The 18,753-nt window shown below is 30.7% G+C and overlaps 8 protein-coding genes across 8 annotated transcripts; 5 read left to right on the top strand and 3 right to left on the bottom strand.

Annotated features, from left to right (window-relative positions):
• The first annotated feature begins 17 nt into the window (after nucleotides 1-17).
• Nucleotides 18-3,476, top strand: LOC124498744 (type II inositol 3,4-bisphosphate 4-phosphatase). The gene is made up of 4 exons (XM_047062539.2): nucleotides 18-1,382; nucleotides 1,442-2,761; nucleotides 2,816-3,160; nucleotides 3,240-3,476. The coding sequence occupies exons 1-4, from the start codon at nucleotides 202-204 to the stop codon at nucleotides 3,370-3,372; spliced, it is 2,979 nt and encodes a 992-aa protein (XP_046918495.2). The 5' UTR covers nucleotides 18-201; the 3' UTR covers nucleotides 3,373-3,476.
• A 404-nt stretch (nucleotides 3,477-3,880) lies between these two features.
• Nucleotides 3,881-8,059, top strand: l(2)gl (LLGL domain-containing protein l(2)gl). The gene is made up of 7 exons (XM_047062538.2): nucleotides 3,881-4,431; nucleotides 4,562-4,659; nucleotides 4,722-5,235; nucleotides 5,301-5,482; nucleotides 5,549-6,933; nucleotides 6,985-7,657; nucleotides 7,729-8,059. The coding sequence occupies exons 1-7, from the start codon at nucleotides 4,348-4,350 to the stop codon at nucleotides 7,853-7,855; spliced, it is 3,063 nt and encodes a 1,020-aa protein (XP_046918494.2). The 5' UTR covers nucleotides 3,881-4,347; the 3' UTR covers nucleotides 7,856-8,059.
• Nucleotides 8,060-8,150: 91 nt separating this feature from the next.
• Mrgn1 (Mahogunin ring finger 1) lies at nucleotides 8,151-9,960 on the top strand. The gene is made up of 2 exons (XM_047062543.2): nucleotides 8,151-9,590; nucleotides 9,663-9,960. The coding sequence occupies exons 1-2, from the start codon at nucleotides 8,225-8,227 to the stop codon at nucleotides 9,875-9,877; spliced, it is 1,581 nt and encodes a 526-aa protein (XP_046918499.2). The 5' UTR covers nucleotides 8,151-8,224; the 3' UTR covers nucleotides 9,878-9,960.
• LOC124498750 (mitochondrial amidoxime reducing component 2) lies at nucleotides 9,611-11,052 on the bottom strand. Its single transcript, XM_047062545.2, has 2 exons — nucleotides 10,773-11,052; nucleotides 9,611-10,711 (listed from the first exon to the last, which is right to left on the bottom strand). The coding sequence occupies exons 1-2, from the start codon at nucleotides 10,912-10,914 to the stop codon at nucleotides 9,912-9,914; spliced, it is 942 nt and encodes a 313-aa protein (XP_046918501.2). The 5' UTR covers nucleotides 10,915-11,052; the 3' UTR covers nucleotides 9,611-9,911.
• Nucleotides 11,053-11,065: 13 nt separating this feature from the next.
• On the top strand, nucleotides 11,066-13,848 carry Vps53 (vacuolar protein sorting 53). The gene is made up of 4 exons (XM_047062540.2): nucleotides 11,066-11,208; nucleotides 11,267-11,391; nucleotides 11,447-11,600; nucleotides 11,657-13,848. The coding sequence occupies exons 1-4, from the start codon at nucleotides 11,170-11,172 to the stop codon at nucleotides 13,769-13,771; spliced, it is 2,433 nt and encodes an 810-aa protein (XP_046918496.2). The 5' UTR covers nucleotides 11,066-11,169; the 3' UTR covers nucleotides 13,772-13,848.
• A 369-nt stretch (nucleotides 13,849-14,217) lies between these two features.
• Nucleotides 14,218-16,140, bottom strand: LOC124498150 (cathepsin O). The gene is made up of 3 exons (XM_047061865.2): nucleotides 15,503-16,140; nucleotides 15,323-15,434; nucleotides 14,218-15,271 (listed from the first exon to the last, which is right to left on the bottom strand). The coding sequence occupies exons 1-3, from the start codon at nucleotides 15,650-15,652 to the stop codon at nucleotides 14,523-14,525; spliced, it is 1,011 nt and encodes a 336-aa protein (XP_046917821.2). The 5' UTR covers nucleotides 15,653-16,140; the 3' UTR covers nucleotides 14,218-14,522.
• Nucleotides 15,923-17,057, top strand: Apt1 (Acyl-protein thioesterase 1). Its single transcript, XM_047061919.2, has 5 exons — nucleotides 15,923-16,064; nucleotides 16,129-16,226; nucleotides 16,290-16,641; nucleotides 16,712-16,816; nucleotides 16,887-17,057. Exons 1-5 carry the CDS (start codon nucleotides 16,017-16,019, stop codon nucleotides 16,929-16,931), a joined length of 648 nt encoding a protein of 215 aa, XP_046917875.2. The 5' UTR covers nucleotides 15,923-16,016; the 3' UTR covers nucleotides 16,932-17,057.
• Nucleotides 16,927-18,726, bottom strand: Pop1 (POP1 ribonuclease P/MRP subunit). Its single transcript, XM_047061765.2, has 2 exons — nucleotides 18,642-18,726; nucleotides 16,927-18,579 (listed from the first exon to the last, which is right to left on the bottom strand). Exons 1-2 carry the CDS (start codon nucleotides 18,661-18,663, stop codon nucleotides 16,994-16,996), a joined length of 1,608 nt encoding a protein of 535 aa, XP_046917721.2. The 5' UTR covers nucleotides 18,664-18,726; the 3' UTR covers nucleotides 16,927-16,993.
• Between the last annotated feature and the right edge of the window lie 27 nt (nucleotides 18,727-18,753).

Genomic DNA, 18,753 nt, shown 5'->3' on the forward strand with positions numbered 1-18,753 from the left:
AACCTAATATTCAGATACATTTATTCCATCCATCCATCGATGGATATTTATTATTTTTATTATTATATTAGATTTTAATTGTTATATCATCAATTTTTATTTATTTATCTTTCGCACATATTTAACAAAAATAAATCATTATGTAAATTTTTTTTTTCGTTCAATTTTCTCTTGCAATCAGTGTGATTAATCGTTGAGCAAATGCATGTGGAAAATGGAAATATTTTGGATGTATTGTTTGCTGGCAAGGATTCTGGTTTATTTGCAAAACAAGGAAAATTATGGATCAATCAGAATGATTTGTTTTTGAATAATGATAATGACCATGATAATCATCATCAACAACCATTTGATGACCATAAAAAATTCATTCAATACTATTGTCGACTTCGTGGAAATCTTTTGTTTGTGATCGATTTGGATAATTCAAAAATCATATCAAAGCCATTAAATCTAATCATTTTGAGCCAAAATTTCAACATAAAATTATGCGATTCAAAGCCAAACTGTTCATTGTTTGAATTTTGTTTAGTTTTGAATGTACATAAGGATACTAATAAAAAGAAAAATTATCATTTTGCCTGCAATACAATTGAAGATCGTGATGATTGGATCAAAAACATCTATCTAGCATCATTCCATTTTCTTCGCAGTCTACATAAAGCCCTTGGTGATGATTTCTTGCAGAAACAAAATTCATATCAACATGACGCTATCAATGATGGGGTCGATTATCATCATGTTGATTTATTGAAATATCTTCGCATCATAATTGGCTGTGATAATGTGCTCACCTTGTGCAACCATTCTGGTACTAGTCCTCGATTTTTCATAAAACTTTTTTCACGAAATCCATTGAAAAAACAAGAATGGAAATTTTTGGGACAAACTGAATCGATCCAATCAAAAAGTCCTCAATTTGTAAATTCGATTTCCATTTTTATTGATGTGGATAATTTCCTAGAAATTGAGTTGAAATTCGAACTTCACTACGTAATTGAAACTCATTTAAAAATCGAATTCCTTTATGCGTATGCTTATGAAAAAATTATTGCCAACCAAATAGACACACCGAAAATATTCAAACTTAATCTTAAAAATCCTAAAACTAACAAATTGGTTGGAAAATTAAAATTTCAAATCATAGACAACTCTAATGACAATAGTCATCATCAATTTACACTAAATCATTCAAAAATGTCTAATAAACCTATAATCATAAGAAATGAGCACAATGAAAACATTTCATCGAACCTATTCAATGCATCAAGTACAAAACGATTATTTTTCAGTGCATATGATCAATCAATTGCATCCAAAATCATTCTTGAAGAATGTATGCAAGATACACGTTTTGTATTCGTGATTCCAATGATTATTCTGTAAGTATGATTTTTGGTTGTATTACTTGAATAATTTTTTCTTAAAACTTTAATCATAGAAAATCGCATGTAAAGGACGAAGATTTTATACGGAATTCAATTCTAGAACAAGCAAAATTGCTTTCAAAATGTGATTTTTATCATAGACTTATTGATTTTCATTCACAAAACATTAAATCATTAGAAAACATTGTTAATGAAATTGCATCATTTATGGTGGACCATACGTTTCGATCATCCACGATGAAAAAAGATTTATTTCTTCAATTTGTGCCAATCAATTTTCATCGTCAATTGTTTAGAGTCAATTTTGAAGGAAAATCGTCAAATATACTACGAATCTACACTGTAGGAGCTTTTGCATGTCATCATTATGGTTTTGAAAAATATAATTGGAAATTATCTATGCTTATGAATTTAGTCGGAAATCAAACAATAGACGAATTCGTTTGCGTTGATGAGACATGGAAATTGTTACAAAAATTAATGAAAATATCGCACAATGAACGTATAATTTCCGATTGTTTGAATGATTTGATCAAACATTTCAAAAATGATAACAAATCGGAAATAAAATTCTTGTACGAACGTATTTACAGTTACGCTGAAGAAGTGATTGATTTAATTGCCAAAAATGATGGAGAATCATTTGTCAATCAGATGAATACAATAATGAGCAATCATGTTCCTAGTTATTCTGAAGAATGTCAATTGGAGCCAATTGATTTAACCTATTTAAATATAAAAGCTTGTTTTGTCGATATTAATGATAAAATTGAACGTCAAAAAAACCAGAAAAAATGTCTTTTCAATGAATTTGAACCGTGCAATCGAAAACTGCGTAATGCAATCGCATCATTGAGACGAACCATATTGGCTTGTTATATAAGTTCATTTGCCGAATTGAAATCATCAAAAGATATCGAACATTTGCATCAAATTAAATTTCGTTGGCTATCATTAATGAGTCAATCATTGACCACATTGATCATATTCATACAGGACCATCTTTTAGACGATAAAATTAATATTAAATTTTTGGCCAACATACATCGTACTGGCTTTATTTCGATTTTATATGAAACATTGTTGAGTTGTTTTTCCGAAGAAACTGGTATGCTTGAAGATATGATCTTTGCTTTGGATACAATCTCTAACATCACTACTATTACCTTTCGTTTTGATGGCCAAACGACATCGGATTCGACATTGATGATTCCGGAAATCGATTTTAATAATAACAAAATACACCTTTTATTTCATATTCATCCCCTTAAAATTGATGGAAAATTAGTAATCAATAGTGATCGAATAGAATGTCAAATGTTATTGCTTATTTTCAATGTTGGCGTGAATCAACAGGCATCATTACCCAACAAGTAAGTAAAATCTAATCATTTTTATCAAATCAATTTATTTTTTACCGTTTTTAGCATCTTCAAAAAGAGCTTACAAGAAGAAGTGAATGAAGTTAGTTTTTCGAAACTCGGACTTTTTATCAACCAATTCTATTCGAATGATGATCATGTTAAAAAATTGTTAAAAAATTTGGAAACCGAATTGAAAAGTTTCAAATCAAAGAATATCAAAATTTTAGAATTGGCCAATGAAATTATTCGTCATTTGAATGGAATCAAGGTAACCTGTTGTAAAAGTGCTAAAGATCGCACTGGAATGTCGGTAACATTGGAAGAGGTACGATATACATTTAAATTTTTGAATTTACAAAAAGATATGCATTCACATTTATTTCAAACAATGTTGGATACACTTCGAAGGTAAGAACATTTTTTTTAAACTGTTATGTTTTATAAATAAATTAATTAATATTTTTTATTGTTGAACGAAAAAAAACAGAGATGGAACAAGAATTGAAAATGTTCAGAAAAATATTGGTGCCAAAAAATATGCATTTAATTATCTATGTTTGTTAACATTTCCAATGGAATTTCGGCCACCATCTGGAACTTATTCAAATGTGGAATCATAATCGAGATAATTATTGTAATGACAATTTTTTAATTGCAACAAACATTGACATTTATATATTATTTTAATTATTATAATCTAATTAAAATTAATTTTTGCCATAAATTCTGATTTTCTCAATGATTTTTTTTCCTTTAAATTTTCCTTTGTATAAACTTGTCAATGTAACAGGTAAAAAAAAATCTATGCATGCAATTTAATTCATTCATAGATAGATAGATTGATGAGATGGTTGATTGGTCGCGATCATTTTTTTTTTTTTTTATTATTTGTGGTTACCTGATTGCTTAATTGTCATGTTTGAATTTTACCTGGTGGCTTGTTTTTAAGCCATGAAAGCAGCCTACACACATACGCATGACGTACGTTGTCACGCCCTGAACGTTTGGTTATAGTCACAATGGACAAAAATTTCCATCGTAAAACGATTTATAGATATATGGCAAATATGGTGATGGCTAAAATGAAGAATTGTATTGCATTGTGACTATTTTCGATGAGCTTGATTGTGTGATGTGTTTTATAGTGGGTTTTCTTTCACTCCAAGGATCATCATGGAAATTGAATGGATCATTATCTGGAAATTTGATGAATAATAATTGTTTAATAGATCAGATTCAATTCAACGATTTTTGATTTGTTTTTAACATTGAAAAAATTCATGTTTTTATTACCATCATATTCTATCTATCCTTTTAAATTCTTTGTTAGAGATTTGAACAAAGTGACGTGTAATTTGATTTTTTTTATTGTTTATATCGTAATGATGATTTTGTGTTATGATGAGGATATTGAATGACGTTGCTTAAAATGAATATTTTATGTGTATAGATGTTGATAGCGTTTTTTTTTGCTTTTTGATCTATAACAACTAAAGTGACAAAACTATTATGTCAACAAACTAATTTCAATTGATTCATTCTGTTTTTATCAATGAACACTCATCATCATACGAATTTTATTGCGATTGATCAAAATGAAGTTCTTCGGAAAAAGCTCACAACACACGACCGCATTAGATAGAGTAAAGTTGTATAAAGATTTCTACGAATTTCGAAAGGTTTGTCAAAATTATTTGTCGCTTGTTCGTAGGATTATTTACATATTATTTGTGATGGATTTGTATTAAACATCCGTTGCTATTTAATATCAATTATTATTATCATTTGTTGTTTATTATTGTTCTGTAGACTGTTTTGCATGGATTTCCGGCCAATCCTACATGTATAGCTTTTGATAAACATCATCGACTGCTTGCAATAGGAACAAAAAATGGATCTTTACAAATGTATGAAAACTGAATATCATTGTGTAGTTTCTCTAACTTAATCAATTATTGTATTTTTACAGTTATGGTAAATTAGGTGTCGAATTTCACTATCAATTCGAAGATGAGCTGGAAATTGTCCAGATTTTTTTCATCTCTAGATTGGGTGCAGTTCTATGTTTGTGTGATGATTTTTCCATACATTTGTTAAAAATTCCGTCAAAATCTTCACATAATGACATCTCTAAATTATATACGAATGATTTTTTTGTTCGTGAAGACGATAATGATCATGCGACAATTATCACGTCATTAGCATTGAATGGAAAGGAAAACTTGTTGTTCATTGGTCTTAAAAATGGTGATATACGATTGTTGGACATCGATGATTCACTCAAATTGAAAGATGATATAATTAGACTAGATGAAATCTTGAAATCAATTCCTGAAGAAATGAAATTGAAACCTGGATCAGTTGAAGTGATTGAAGAACAGCCTGGAATCGATGGAAAAATTCTAATCGGTTATAATCGAAGTTTGATTGCCTTATGGGACTATCAAAACAATTCCATAGATAATTATTTTCACATTGAGCAGGTAATAATTTTTTTATGATTGTTTTATTCAATTTCAGAAAATTTATCAATTCACGTTGGTTTTAGCACCTAGAACATTTATCATGGAATAAAAATGGCAGCGATTTTATTAGCTGTCATAATGATGGCAGCTATAATATCTGGTCGGCAAAACAAGAACATCATGACTGTAAGAATTTCAAATTGCCATATGGACCATTCCCTTGTAAGGCGATAAAAAAAATATTTTGGAATTCATCTTCATGCGGGTAGATCAAATTACAACGGTTAAATTAAAATTGTAATGTTTAATCGATTATTTTTACTTTGTTTAGAGAATATATCGTTTTCAATGGGGGTATGCCACGTGCATCCTATAGTGATAAAGAAACGGTTTCAATTATACACAATGTTCAAAAAGAAAATTCATCCGCTAATGAGAGAAATGTTGTTTTGGATTTTACTTCCAAAGTCGTGGATTTCCTACCCATATTCTCAGCTATGGAAAATGATGATTTAAAGCTTCAAGCTTTGATTGTTTTAGCGGTAGAAGAGATCGTCGTTATTGATTTGCAGCATCCAGATTGGCCGCAGTTCAAATTACCCTATCTAGCTTGCCTTCATTCATCACCGATAACATATTCTCAGTACTGTTTTGATGTGAAAACCGATATTTACAATCGAATATCAGAAAGTGGAGATGCAGAGTCTAATGTCAAATACAGTCCAAATATTTGGCCAATCGATGGAGGTATAGCAGCCATTAGTGGTTCCGGATTATCAATCAACGAAAGTCATCATTTATTAATTACTGGGCATGAAGATGGTACTGTTCGTTTTTGGGATGCATCGACTAAATCATTGAAATATTTGTATACTATACATACATCGAAGTTATTCAATGTTAATGAAGATGACAATATTTTAATCGAAAACGAGGACCATGATTTAAGTGGTGAAGATGAAGATCAATCTGAATGGCCACCATTTCGTAAAGTCGGCCAATTCGATCCTTATAGTGATGATCCAAGATTAGCTATAAGAAAACTTACTTTTTGTTCTGAACAAGGTATCTTGGTCATAGGTGGTACAGCCGGACAGATGATCGTATTTGAATTTCGTGACAAAGCTGCTGAATTTTCACCGAATTCCATTGAGATACGAATAATTGACGAAAAAGATTCTTTTGTATGGAAAGGGCATAGCTGTTTACCCATTCGAAAATCAAACATTAAATTACCCTCAGGTTTTCAACCAACAAGTTTGGTTCAAATCCATCCACCTGCTGCTGTAACTGCATTAGTTATTTCCACGTGTTGGCAAGTGGTTAGCATTGGTACTGCACATGGATTTGCATTGTTTGATTATTCCAAGAATTTGCGATTAATTGTAAAATCAACGTTAAAACCAAGCAATATTTCATCGGCAATGGGCGGTGATGCTTTGATTTCACGACGTAAATCTTTTAAAAAATCACTTCGTGAATCATTCCGACGTTTACGGCGTAGTCGATCTCAGAAAAGCAAACGTAATATTCAAAAGAATCAACAGTCAATGGCAAAAATTCAAGAAACCAATAGCAGGTTGAATAAATTTCCCGATCTGATTGAGCCAATTAAACCGGTTGAACGGGCCATAGAAGTAATCGCCAAGACGAATGAAGATATGATGAGTTCTATGGTGCGATTTTTCTACTTTTGTTCTTCACCAATCATAAACAGTAAGTAAAATTTTTATCAATGACATTGTTTTATTGATGATATTTTTTTAGATCAACCTTGTCCATCCTTTTGGGTGGGCACGAATGCAGGAACACTTTTAATTTACGTTTTAATTAACGATAAAAACGCTTCAAATGCAACAACACGATGTTGGCAATTGGCCAAAGAAGTGCAACTGAAACATAAAGCACCGATCATATTTATACGATTAATCGATTCTAATGGAGCACCATTGTTTGAAAATATACCGTCACAATTGGTAGATAATGAAAAGCCGATGCCAAGTCGAATTTTGATCTGTTCTGAAGAACAATTCAAAACTTTTAGTCTTCCAAATTTCAAGACCATCAACAAATTCAAATTGACCGCACATGAAGGTGCGCGTGTAAGAAAAATTGACATAGGAAAATTCTATCACAAACAAAATACAAATCTTTCGGAATATTCATTAATGTTTTTGACCAATCTGGGAGATGTGAACATATTTTCATCATGGTCAGATTTTAAACGAAAATATCAACATCATTTTCTAAAAAAAGAAGATATACACGGAATTTCTAGTTTAGTTTTTACGAATACGGGTGAAGGTTTCTATCTAAAATCATCGAGTGAATATCAAAGATTTAGCTTGTCCGCTCGTCGAGCAGGTCATCTAGAATGTCACATAAAATTAGAAGAAACTGAAACTACTGTTTCAAACGATACGGCAACAAATATAATTTCGTAAGTGATATATAATTTTTCACAAAAATCATCATCATTGAATTAAAATACTAAAATTATTTCTAACATAGAAGCAATATCTCGATAGACGATAAAAATACTTCACCGATTTCTCCAGCTAAAAACCAAAATGGTGTTTCCAGTATTGATCAGAATGGCACCATTTCTGCAGGAAGTGATCCTGAATTGACATCTTGATCTTTGAAAAAAGAAATTGACCAATCATGTTCATGATAATCTACAATTGCATGAACAAAACGATATTTTCTTTCTATATATATTTTTTATTTGTTGTTTTTAAATTTTTTCATTCTTTCATTTTTGGACTTTTTATTGGAAAAATTATCCAGAATCTTTTAAAAATATTTGATTTTAAAAATAAAATTGATAATTATCAAAAAACGGAAAAGATGTTAGTTTTACTATTTGCACCCAACTTGGCTGATAATGATGAAATTGCTAATTTATGATGTGTTTACAATAATATTATTTTCTATAAATAAATTTCATTCATTATCATGGTTCATTTATCTTTTTATCGATCACAGTTCTGGTAAATTCTAAAAAATGGGTAATTTTTGGTCAAACACAGATGCTAATGAAAATCAAGAAAATTCTTCATCTCATCATTATTATTATTATCCTCCAAAAAATGGAGCACGTTATTTTGGCTCAACATTTATTATGGGAAATGATAAATTTGAAATGACTCAACCAGAATCATATCTATTTGGTGAAAATTGTGACCTCAATTATCTTGGTGGAAAGCCAAGTCCATTTCCTTATGCAGCCCCCTTTCCAAATGAACCGATGCAAATGCTCAGATCATTGATAAACATTCGTAAAGAAACTGCCAAACTCATCAGTCCTGATAATGGAATCGATAATGTTTCGGAATCTAATTATAAGATCGAATTTATATTTGATTCCGATGTTGATTGTTCAATAACGGTTTATTTTCTTTGCAAAGAAGATATCTCGACACAAGGCATTAAATACATTCCAAAAGATAATTCGTATCGTTCGGAAACATTCCACTATAAAGCTGGAATTGGACAATTATTTTCGCAAAGTTCACCCGTCTTTAATCCACAAAATTATAATATTTGTGATCTAATCTATAATATACTCGATGATAAAAGTGAATTTAACGTGGCTGCCCTTTATCCATTGGTAATCAATTGTGTGGCCGATGAAGGTGATGAGCCACGACAATCACATTCATTAATTGCAATTATTGAAAAAGTTTATGATCAAATCTTTTCATTAAAACCGATCAAACAGAAAATATTTGTTGATGGTCTTACCTATCTTTTGCAAGAAATTTATGGTATCGAGAATAAAGCTGATAATAAAAACGATAAATTGAATGGTGAACAGGATGATCAAGATAAATCCTTCGAATGTGTCATATGTATGAGTGATTTACGAGACACATTAATTTTACCATGTCGACATTTTTGTGCTTGTTATAGCTGTTCTGAATCATTAAGGTTCCAGACTAACAATTGTCCTATTTGTCGTGTTCCATTTCGGGCATTGTTACAAATTAAAGCTGTACAACGCATATCAGCTGCTGATTCAGCATTAGCAGCGAATAATAACGCTTCAGGAACACTAATCAATTCAAGGCAACAACAATCAATCCTATCATCTGATGACATTCTTAATGATGTAATGATCGACATACCGCCTGGTTATGAGACTATTCCCTTGGTTGAAGCGTTAAATGGACGATCACAATCACAATTATTGGACCGTACAATTTTTGATGTTCAGACGAAAAATCAATCATCGATTAAACCTATCATTGATAATGGTGAGCACACAACGAATTCAAAGACGAATAAAATAGTAAATCAAAGTGAGGATATGGACGATAATAATAAAGATGCAGACAAATCGATGAATTTCAATTCGACTCAACCAAAAGGTTTGCAATGGAATTATATTAAAATATAAGAATTTTGAATTTATTTGAATAAAAATTTTTTTCAATCAACAGCCCCACTAACTGATGATAATGCCAGTGCATCATCATCATCATTAGGAACGGTTCAAGAAAATGCACAATTATTGGAAAAACAAGCATTATTAATGTCAACATCGTCGGTGATGAAACATTGTGGTAACAATTGTCGGAAATCAATAACTGAGAAAAAAGATGACGAAGAAAGTTCTATTACTAATAACAATAATGCTACGATACAACCGATTTGAATTGAGTATTTATTGCATGATTTCAATTTCTTGTTTATAAACCAATGATTTCTAATGGATCACCAATAAAAATTTTTCCATTCCCTTTTGGTATCAAATTTATTCCGAACATTGGTGCTTTTTTGGTCCATTTTTCTTGGATACGATAAGTCTTCAATGTTTTTAATGGTTCCATTTCAGGATTCAAAACACCTGTATCCGGATCGACAGTTGGCAGCACACAACGATCACATGGTTTCGGCATATAGTATTCCAAATTATTGATGCGAATTTTATTCCATTCATCCTCTTCATAGGCATCAGCATTTTCGACTAGAAAATTAGGCCGAAAACGACGATAGTCAACTTCCAATTTACCTTTTAATCGTTCATTTAACTCATCAATGGAACCATCGTTGATCATCAAGATTGGAAAACCATCTTGATAGACAACTCGATTGTCTAATAAATCACCGAAAACTTCTGATTGACGATGCTTCAGATCTTTCCCTATACGTAACAATTTGATTTCAATATTTAGAAATCTGGTAAACCATTCACAAAATTCCTTTTGACAAACATAGCCTTCGGTAATTTGTCCCCAAATATCGAAAGAGATGACATCATTGGTAATCAGTTTTTCGTCATCAAAACATGGAATTTTCAATGTTTCCAAGCCGGGTGCATTAAGTACTATGTGTTCATCTTCAAGTTGGATTGTAATCAGGGCAAGTTTTGGCTTCATACGTTGAGAAATCATAATGTTCTTTGCGTTCACCAAAGCCATTGTGCGATCATGAAAACCATTCCATTCAACACCAGTGTCCACAATATCAAGATGATCAACTTCGAATCCTGAAAATTCATAAAAAATTAAGATTTATCAAAACAAAAATAAAATAATTATAATAAAAACCTCGTAGTGATTTGATGGGGTAAATGATCAATTTCTTTATTTTTGGAGGTCCTTTTCTCCATTTTTTTATCCAAGACCTGAAAATTATTAGCCCAGAAACGATGGTCAAAGCTAGACCAATTTTTCTTTGAATATCGTTCATTATTTCGTATTTGTCCTTTTTTCAATTTCACATGAAAGCTTATGTGCAGTAGAAAATGTCATGCAATTTATCTTTTAATCGAATATAATCGATTTAAAAATGATAATAATAATAAATGAACAAACAAATGACGCAAAATGTTGATCATGTTGTATATGAAAAGTATCCTTCAAGAAAAAATCATCATATCAATCAAATGATTTCTTTTATTTATTTTCTTTTATTTTATCATTTTTGATGCCAAATCAATAAGAGATGGACATCGCTCAACATGTTAATAATATTCTTGAAAAAGTAATTATTCTTGTATAGATTAATTTATTTGTTTTTTATAATTTTTTTTATTTAACAGATGGTCATATCCAATTCACCTCAAACAGAATTGACCAACATCGAGTATATTAATAAAATCTTTCCAAATGAGCAATCTTTATCAAACATCGATGAAGTACTCAAAATTCTAAAGGATAAAATTGGGTAAATCTATCAAATTATGTATTAATCCAATATTAAAAAAACGCATATATTCCAGTGTTTTAGATAAAGAAATTCGTGAGGCAATATGTTCGCAGAAAACTGTCGAAGAAAATGGACGAAAAACTTTAGAAAATGCTAGAGGGTTGATAATCAATCTTTCTACTGTAATACATGAGATTAAAAATCAGGCAAAACAGTCAGAAAAAATTGTAAGTTTTTCCATTCGATGAATTTTTTATATTCTAATAAACTCATGTTCATACAGGTGGATGAAATTACGTGCAATATTAAACAATTGGATAATGCCAAAAGAAATCTTACGCTGTCTATAATCATGTTAAATAATTTACATATACTTGTACAAGGTACATTTATTTTAAAAGAGACGGCTAAAAAACGACAATATGGTACTGCATCGAAAACCCTTCAGGGAATCTTGGACGTACTGAAACAATTTGATCGTTTTAAACACATTCCTCACATATCAAAATTAACTTCAGATATTGATGAAACATGCAATCAATTAGGTGAACAAATCCTTGGCGATTTTCGCGAAACATTTGAATCAAAAAATATGACCAAATCACTTTCACAAAATCAAATTCAATTATTGGCCGAAGGTTGTTTAGTGTTGTCAATTTTAGAGCCAAAATACAAACGACAATTGATTACATGGCTAGTCGATCTTGAATTAGTCGAGTACAAAGCTTTGTTCCAAGATAATCAAGATATTGCTTGGTTGGATAAAATTGATACACGTTTTTCATGGCTAAAAAAACATCTTATTGTTTTTGAAGATAAGATTGGATTTTTATTTCCACCGAATTGGGAAATTAGTGAATGTATTGCAGTGGAATTTTGCAAAATTACCCGACAAGATTTGATTCAGGTGATGAATAATCGATTCATCGAACTAGATGTGAATATTCTGCTTCCAGCTATTTCGAAGGCTACAGCTTTTGAAAAACTGTTGCATCAACGATTCTCCGGTGCTACAATTCGGCAGGAAAAAGCTAGTTTTCAATCTAAAAATGTTTTTTCTGGTTTAATCACTAATTGTTTTGAAAATTACCTCAATATTTATGTTGATGCTCAAGATAAAAATTTCGACAAGCTGGTTAATCAATTTGTTGAAGAGCAAACAAAACAATCAATGAATAATCAAGAATCTACAAAAGCAGAAATATTTTCTTCTAGTGGAAAACTATTCACGCAATATAAAAATTGTCTTATTCAATGTATTTCATTAAGTAATCGTTTACCATTGGTATTATTGTCCAATACATTCCAGAAATACCTACGTGAATACGCTCATAAGATTTTGCAAAATACGATACCACGTGTCGGATCGAACATTTCATTGGCATCATCACTTTCAAATACGATATCCAATACCAGCGCTTCTGGGGTTTTTTCTGCCGCATCATCAGCTGCTGGATTGATTCAAATATTTTTGAAAGATCTGGACAATAAATCCTACACAAATCCAGAAATCAAACAAATTTGTTCCATCATTTTAACATCAAATTATTGCCTGGAAACCACACAACAGTTGGAGAAAAAAATACAGGAAAAAATTGACCCATCATTGATTGAAAAGATCAACATGAATGTAGAATGTGACATATTTCATGGTATAACATCAAATTGTCTACAATTGCTGTCACATTCGGTTGAGAATAGCTGTGAACAAGCATTGAATACAATGATCAAAACACAATGGGCAAATATGGGCACACCAATTGGCCATAGTCAGTATGTTTCATCATTGATATTGACATGCCATCAATCATTTCCTTTGATCAGAGAAAATCTATCCGATGTTCCTAATTATTATCATCAATTTTGTCAAAAATTTGTCGAAGCTTTCATATCGAAATTCATCTCGAATATATTCAAATGTAAACCACTTAGCCAAGGAGCTGCTGAACAATTGTTGCTCGATGCACATACAATGAAAAAGATTCTGCTTGAATTGCCTGAATATAAATTTATCAATGTCGGTCATAATAGTATTCCATCGTCATATACCAATACGGTGATTACCGGCATGACTAAAGCCGAAATGATTTTAAAGATTTTATTAGTACCTGCATCACCAGCCGAAATGTTTGTCGAAAATTATTTTAAATTGTTTCAAGAAAAAGATATGAATGAATTTCAAAAAATAATTGAAATGAAAGGTATAAGAAAATCGGAAAGTTTAACACTAATTGAATTGTTCAAAAAAAAGATGATCCATAATTATGAAAACAAGAATTTAGATTATAAAACAGAAATTCAAATTTCGGAATCAGAACCTAATGAATCTGGATCAATTTCTTCGATTCATTCGAATCGAATAAAAAAATTGGAAAAATTAATAAAAAACCGTCTCTAAATGATTTATAAAACTTTAACAATGAATTTATTTAATATAATAAATTAGTTTTATTATTCAATAAAATTTTTTTTTTTTTTTTCATTAAATCTGCTAATTCTGTTGCAACGATCTCTATTAGCTCTGTTGCGTTTGATAAGAACAATGGATATTTAATGACAATTTTGAAACAAGCGGGCCAAAAGAATCGATCCAAATTGAAGAAAAATGCCATCTATCGAAAAATTCATTTAATCATTCTTTAAGTTTTATTTATTTTTTTTTGTGTATTTTGTAAAGTGAGCATAATGAATAATAATAATATTTAACTGTTCTTTTTGTTTTCAAACATAAGCTTGATTGTGATATATTTGTATTATTTGTATTTTTTTCGAAAAAATGAGACTTTCACATCGATCATTGTTTGCTTCATTGTTGATTACCGTTTTTCTAATCATATTATTGAGTAAAATCGATGGAAAATCTTCATGGACTTGGTTTTCCATATTCACACCAATATGGATTCTAGATCTTTTCACATTTCTTCTGTATTATGCCCGACAACGAACAACGGAATTTTATTATGATTTTCAATCTAAACGTACCATCGTGAGCAGTATAATCGTAAAATTAATTTTCCAATGTTTGTTATGTGTTAAATTGGAATTCTTTCAATCATTATCATCATTCATCGTTATGATTCCTTTGTGGATATTTTTGATAATGATTTCAATAAGTGTTTTTCGAGAGATGATTACCAATGAAGATTGACTTATAAAAATGACTTAGGAATATCGACAAGATCAAGTGAAGAAATCTCTTCGGCAATTCCACATAGATTATCACCAATAGCAATATGTACATAGCCATTCACACCGAAATCTAAATTCCAAGTATTTCGTACACGATAATATGGAATATCTCCTGTTAGATCATAGCCAGTAATCTGAACGGCATGATTACGATTATTGAAACAATGATATTGAATGATACCACCAAGATAATTTTGCCATGTAGAAGCATCAACTGTTGCTATCACTGGGCCATGATTGGCAATCATTCTAATTACCTGATGTTCGTTACCAACTAAATTTTCACAAAGATGATCAGTACGTATTCGTACACCATTTCTTCTTGAATCACTTCGACAATCACCAGCAATTGATTCCGATGGATAATCTTTAATAGTTTCCAACGTGACATTCATCTTGGACATCCATTCTATTGTCGAGCATATATCACCGCCGTCACATCCACGGTTCGTTGAGCAATCAACCAATTGTTGAGTACTGAATTCACACAAAGTTCTGTTCGTTTTAATGGCCACCATTGATTCGACAGTAGTGGCGATGCTATACGCCCAACATGCTCCACATTCTCCTTGATCACGAATACTGCTGACAGCATTTTGATCTCGCCAATCAAATCGTTGAGGTATATCATAAGGAATGACAAAAGATTCAATAGTATTTCGTCTTGATTTTTTCTTTTTTATCAATTTCGAACCATGATTTTTTAAAACTAAAAATCTAATTTAAAAAAATATTTTCGGTTATAAAAAAATCACCATACCAGTTTGTTTGAATTCATGTGGACTTAAGTCTGAATATTTGGTAAGGCCATAATAGGCACTGTTTTCATGTGCACGAAATTGGTTCAAAAAACGAATCTTTTTCAATGATTTCTGCAATAGAAAGAATGATTCATTTAAAGTTTAGAGTTAATTTAAATTGATTGTTAAATTGATCAAACCTCAAAAATTTTTATTCTACGGATATATTCATTTGGATCATTTTTGTATGGCTTTTCAAATTGATCAATAAATTGTTCAAATTGAAACTGTATCAAATCTGTACTTTGTTTGACGATCAATAGATTCAGAAAGAATCGAAGAAATAACATTCTAATGATTTTGTGAATAATTTTACTGACCGTTACAATCTAATCCTAAACATATTCTATTGGCCGTTGGAATTTTTTTCTTTGAATAAAATTGAACACGCCATCCAGTGGCTGGAAAAAACATCATCAAAATTAAAATAGCCGACAAGAAATTAATCAGCTGGAATTAAATTTTGTTCCAAATGAATTGAAGAGATGGCGGTTTGTGTGTTGGATTATGGAGAAGCAAAAAAAAAAAATAGTCAAAATTGAGTCATTAAGTTTACTTTTTTTTGTTGTGGTCATTTTTCAACAACATCATTGATTTGAACATTTTTATGAACAACAGAAATTAAGACGAAAAAGTGCTAAAAACTCTAAAACAATGAGCCGTAACGTTGTCGTAAACGCTGTCGGAAAACCAACGGCTTCAGTAATTATTTTTAATGAATTTTTTCACTGCAGATAAAAAAAAATTATCAATATTTTTCATTTAGATAATCTTTTTACATGGTCTTGGAGATACTGGCCATGGCTGGTCATCGACGATCAAAGCAATTAAACCATCGTATGCCAATCTGATTTGTCCGACAGCGTAATATATATATGAATTAATATTTTTCTTTACATAATTCGGTAAATTTGTTATATTTATCAGTGATATTATGCCGGTCACACTTAATGGTGGTTTTCCAATGCCCTCATGGTTTGACTTATATTCATTGGATACCAATGGCCGTGTTGATGAACCCGGAATTGAACGTGCAAAAGCTTTAGTCGAAGGATTAATTAGTGCAGAAGAAAAGGCTGGCATTCCATCGAATAGAATACTTCTTGGTGGATTTTCACAAGGCGGTGCATTGGCACTTTATTCCGGTTTGACCTATCCGAAACCGTTGGCCGGAATAATTGCACTCAGCTGTTGGATTCCTTTGCATGATAAGTTGAACATTAGCGAATGTAATAAGAAAACACCAACAATTCAGTGCCATGGCGATGCGGATCCAATTGTAATTTTCAATTTTTTGAAATTATTATATGATTATATTACATTATTTTATATTATTATATGTTTTACAGGTCGCTTTGAAATGGGGACAAATGACATCGGAATATTTGAAAAAACATTTGACCAATTACAGTTTTAAAATTTATTCAAGATTACAGCATAGCTCAAATGATGAGGTAATAGAATTTTTTATGTAAAAAATTTAAATTATAATTTCAATCTTTTTTTTACCGATTCGTAAAATAGGAACTCCGAGACATGAAAAAATTCATAGAAGATAATCTAAAATAGACGATTTTGATTTTATTAATTATGTTCTCAAAATTATTTAAAAAAATATCATATAGAATTGATTAACAAATAATAAGAGAAATTGTAACCATTCTAAAATGATTAAATTTTGTTTTGACCAATGTATACATTTGCGTTCGATTCTGGTTGACCATAAATAATTTTTCCAAGCCTTGAAGAGAAATGATACCGATGGCACGTGAATGGGCCATTCGCATTGAAAAACATCCGTATTCAATTAAACCGATAGGTTCATGATCATCATCATTAACAGTATTGATAATATTTTCAGTTTTCAAACAATCACCATCATCAGTAGATATCGATAAATGATCCAATGATTTGGGAACTATAATTATGTCATCAGTATTGGGCGTGCCTCTTAGATAATCCACCATGACCTGGATCAGAGCATTTTCGGGGTCAATAATATTGCAGACAATTTTATCAACTGAATGATAGGTATCGAGGCTGGATAAAATTTCATGACTTCGAATGATATATTTGTTCTCAAAATTGAATCCAATTGCACAAGATGTATTCGGGTTTTTACTACGATTAAACATACAATCTCTATAACCGATTTGTGGATACAGTAATGTATTGGTATCGACTGTCATCACTTCTAAATCACGTAGCCCGCCAACCAAATGTGCCATGTTTGCATTAATTTTATTCCAAATTTTTTTCAAATTTTGATTTGGAATTAAAATCTCAATTGTTTCAATTTGATTATCAAGACGATACTGTTTAAATGCAATAATTTCTTTTTCCAAATTATTGAAAAACATTGAAAAATTCAAATTCGTTGATTGATCTAGATCCAAACCATGCCATTTTTCATGTTCCAATGTTGGAATTTTTTTTCCAATTTTTTTGCTGAGACGTGCAAATGAATGTGGACCATAAAGACGAACGCAAGAACAATCTATTGGCTCAAATGATAATGTGATATTGTGTTCAAGAAATTGTTCCAATATGGCTTCGAAAAAAAGTTGATGTGCTGTAAAGGATAAAGATAAATTGTCATTTCGTTCGATTTTGACAACATCACAAGGACCGATTAAATTATATGGATATTTTTCGTATTCATATAAATTTATCTTGATAGAATGATGAACAGGAACTGTTTTCAGTTGCTCCAGTTGCAAGGCTGGAATAAAATTTGAAAGTTGTCCATAAATACTTTCAATGTTGGAATCCAGTGATTGTAATAGAAATGTTTTTAAAAATGGCAGATAATAACATAGGCTACCGTTCTTGGTACCACGATATAAGATTCTTTGATTTTTCATATTATTTTTCCATGGAATAAAAATATTCCATAACAATTCCATTTTGAAACGTTTTGTAAACCACATATGTAAAATGGTACGGCGAGAATCCTTATTACGTTTACGGATTTTTCGTTTACATTGTCGTCGTTTTGATGATCTTTTGTTTAATAAAGTTTTGTTTGTAGATTTAATTTGTGGTATGAATTTTTGCAAATTTTTTGGCAAACGTTTTGGATTATTACTAGCAGCTCGTCTTCGTATATGGCGAGGTACGCGTTGCAAAACATTTTTACATTGTTTTGTTTGACATTGTTTTTTCAATGCATTTATCTCGACGATATGAGAATGAATAAAATTATAGATTGATATTTCTACATGTAAACAAATGACAATTATTTATGATAAATAAAAATGAGAAATAAGATTTATTTACCATCAGGAATGTCAATATCCATGGCATGAAATTTTTTTTTTTTTTTTTTGAATACGAATAAAATTAAAAATCAAACCACGTGACTAATAAAAAAATGGGTCTATTTTAATCC

The sequence above is a fragment of the Dermatophagoides farinae genome, chromosome 2 (assembly GCF_024713945.1).
Source record: "Dermatophagoides farinae isolate YC_2012a chromosome 2, ASM2471394v1, whole genome shotgun sequence".
In the NCBI taxonomy this organism is placed as follows: domain Eukaryota; kingdom Metazoa; phylum Arthropoda; class Arachnida; order Sarcoptiformes; family Pyroglyphidae; genus Dermatophagoides; species Dermatophagoides farinae.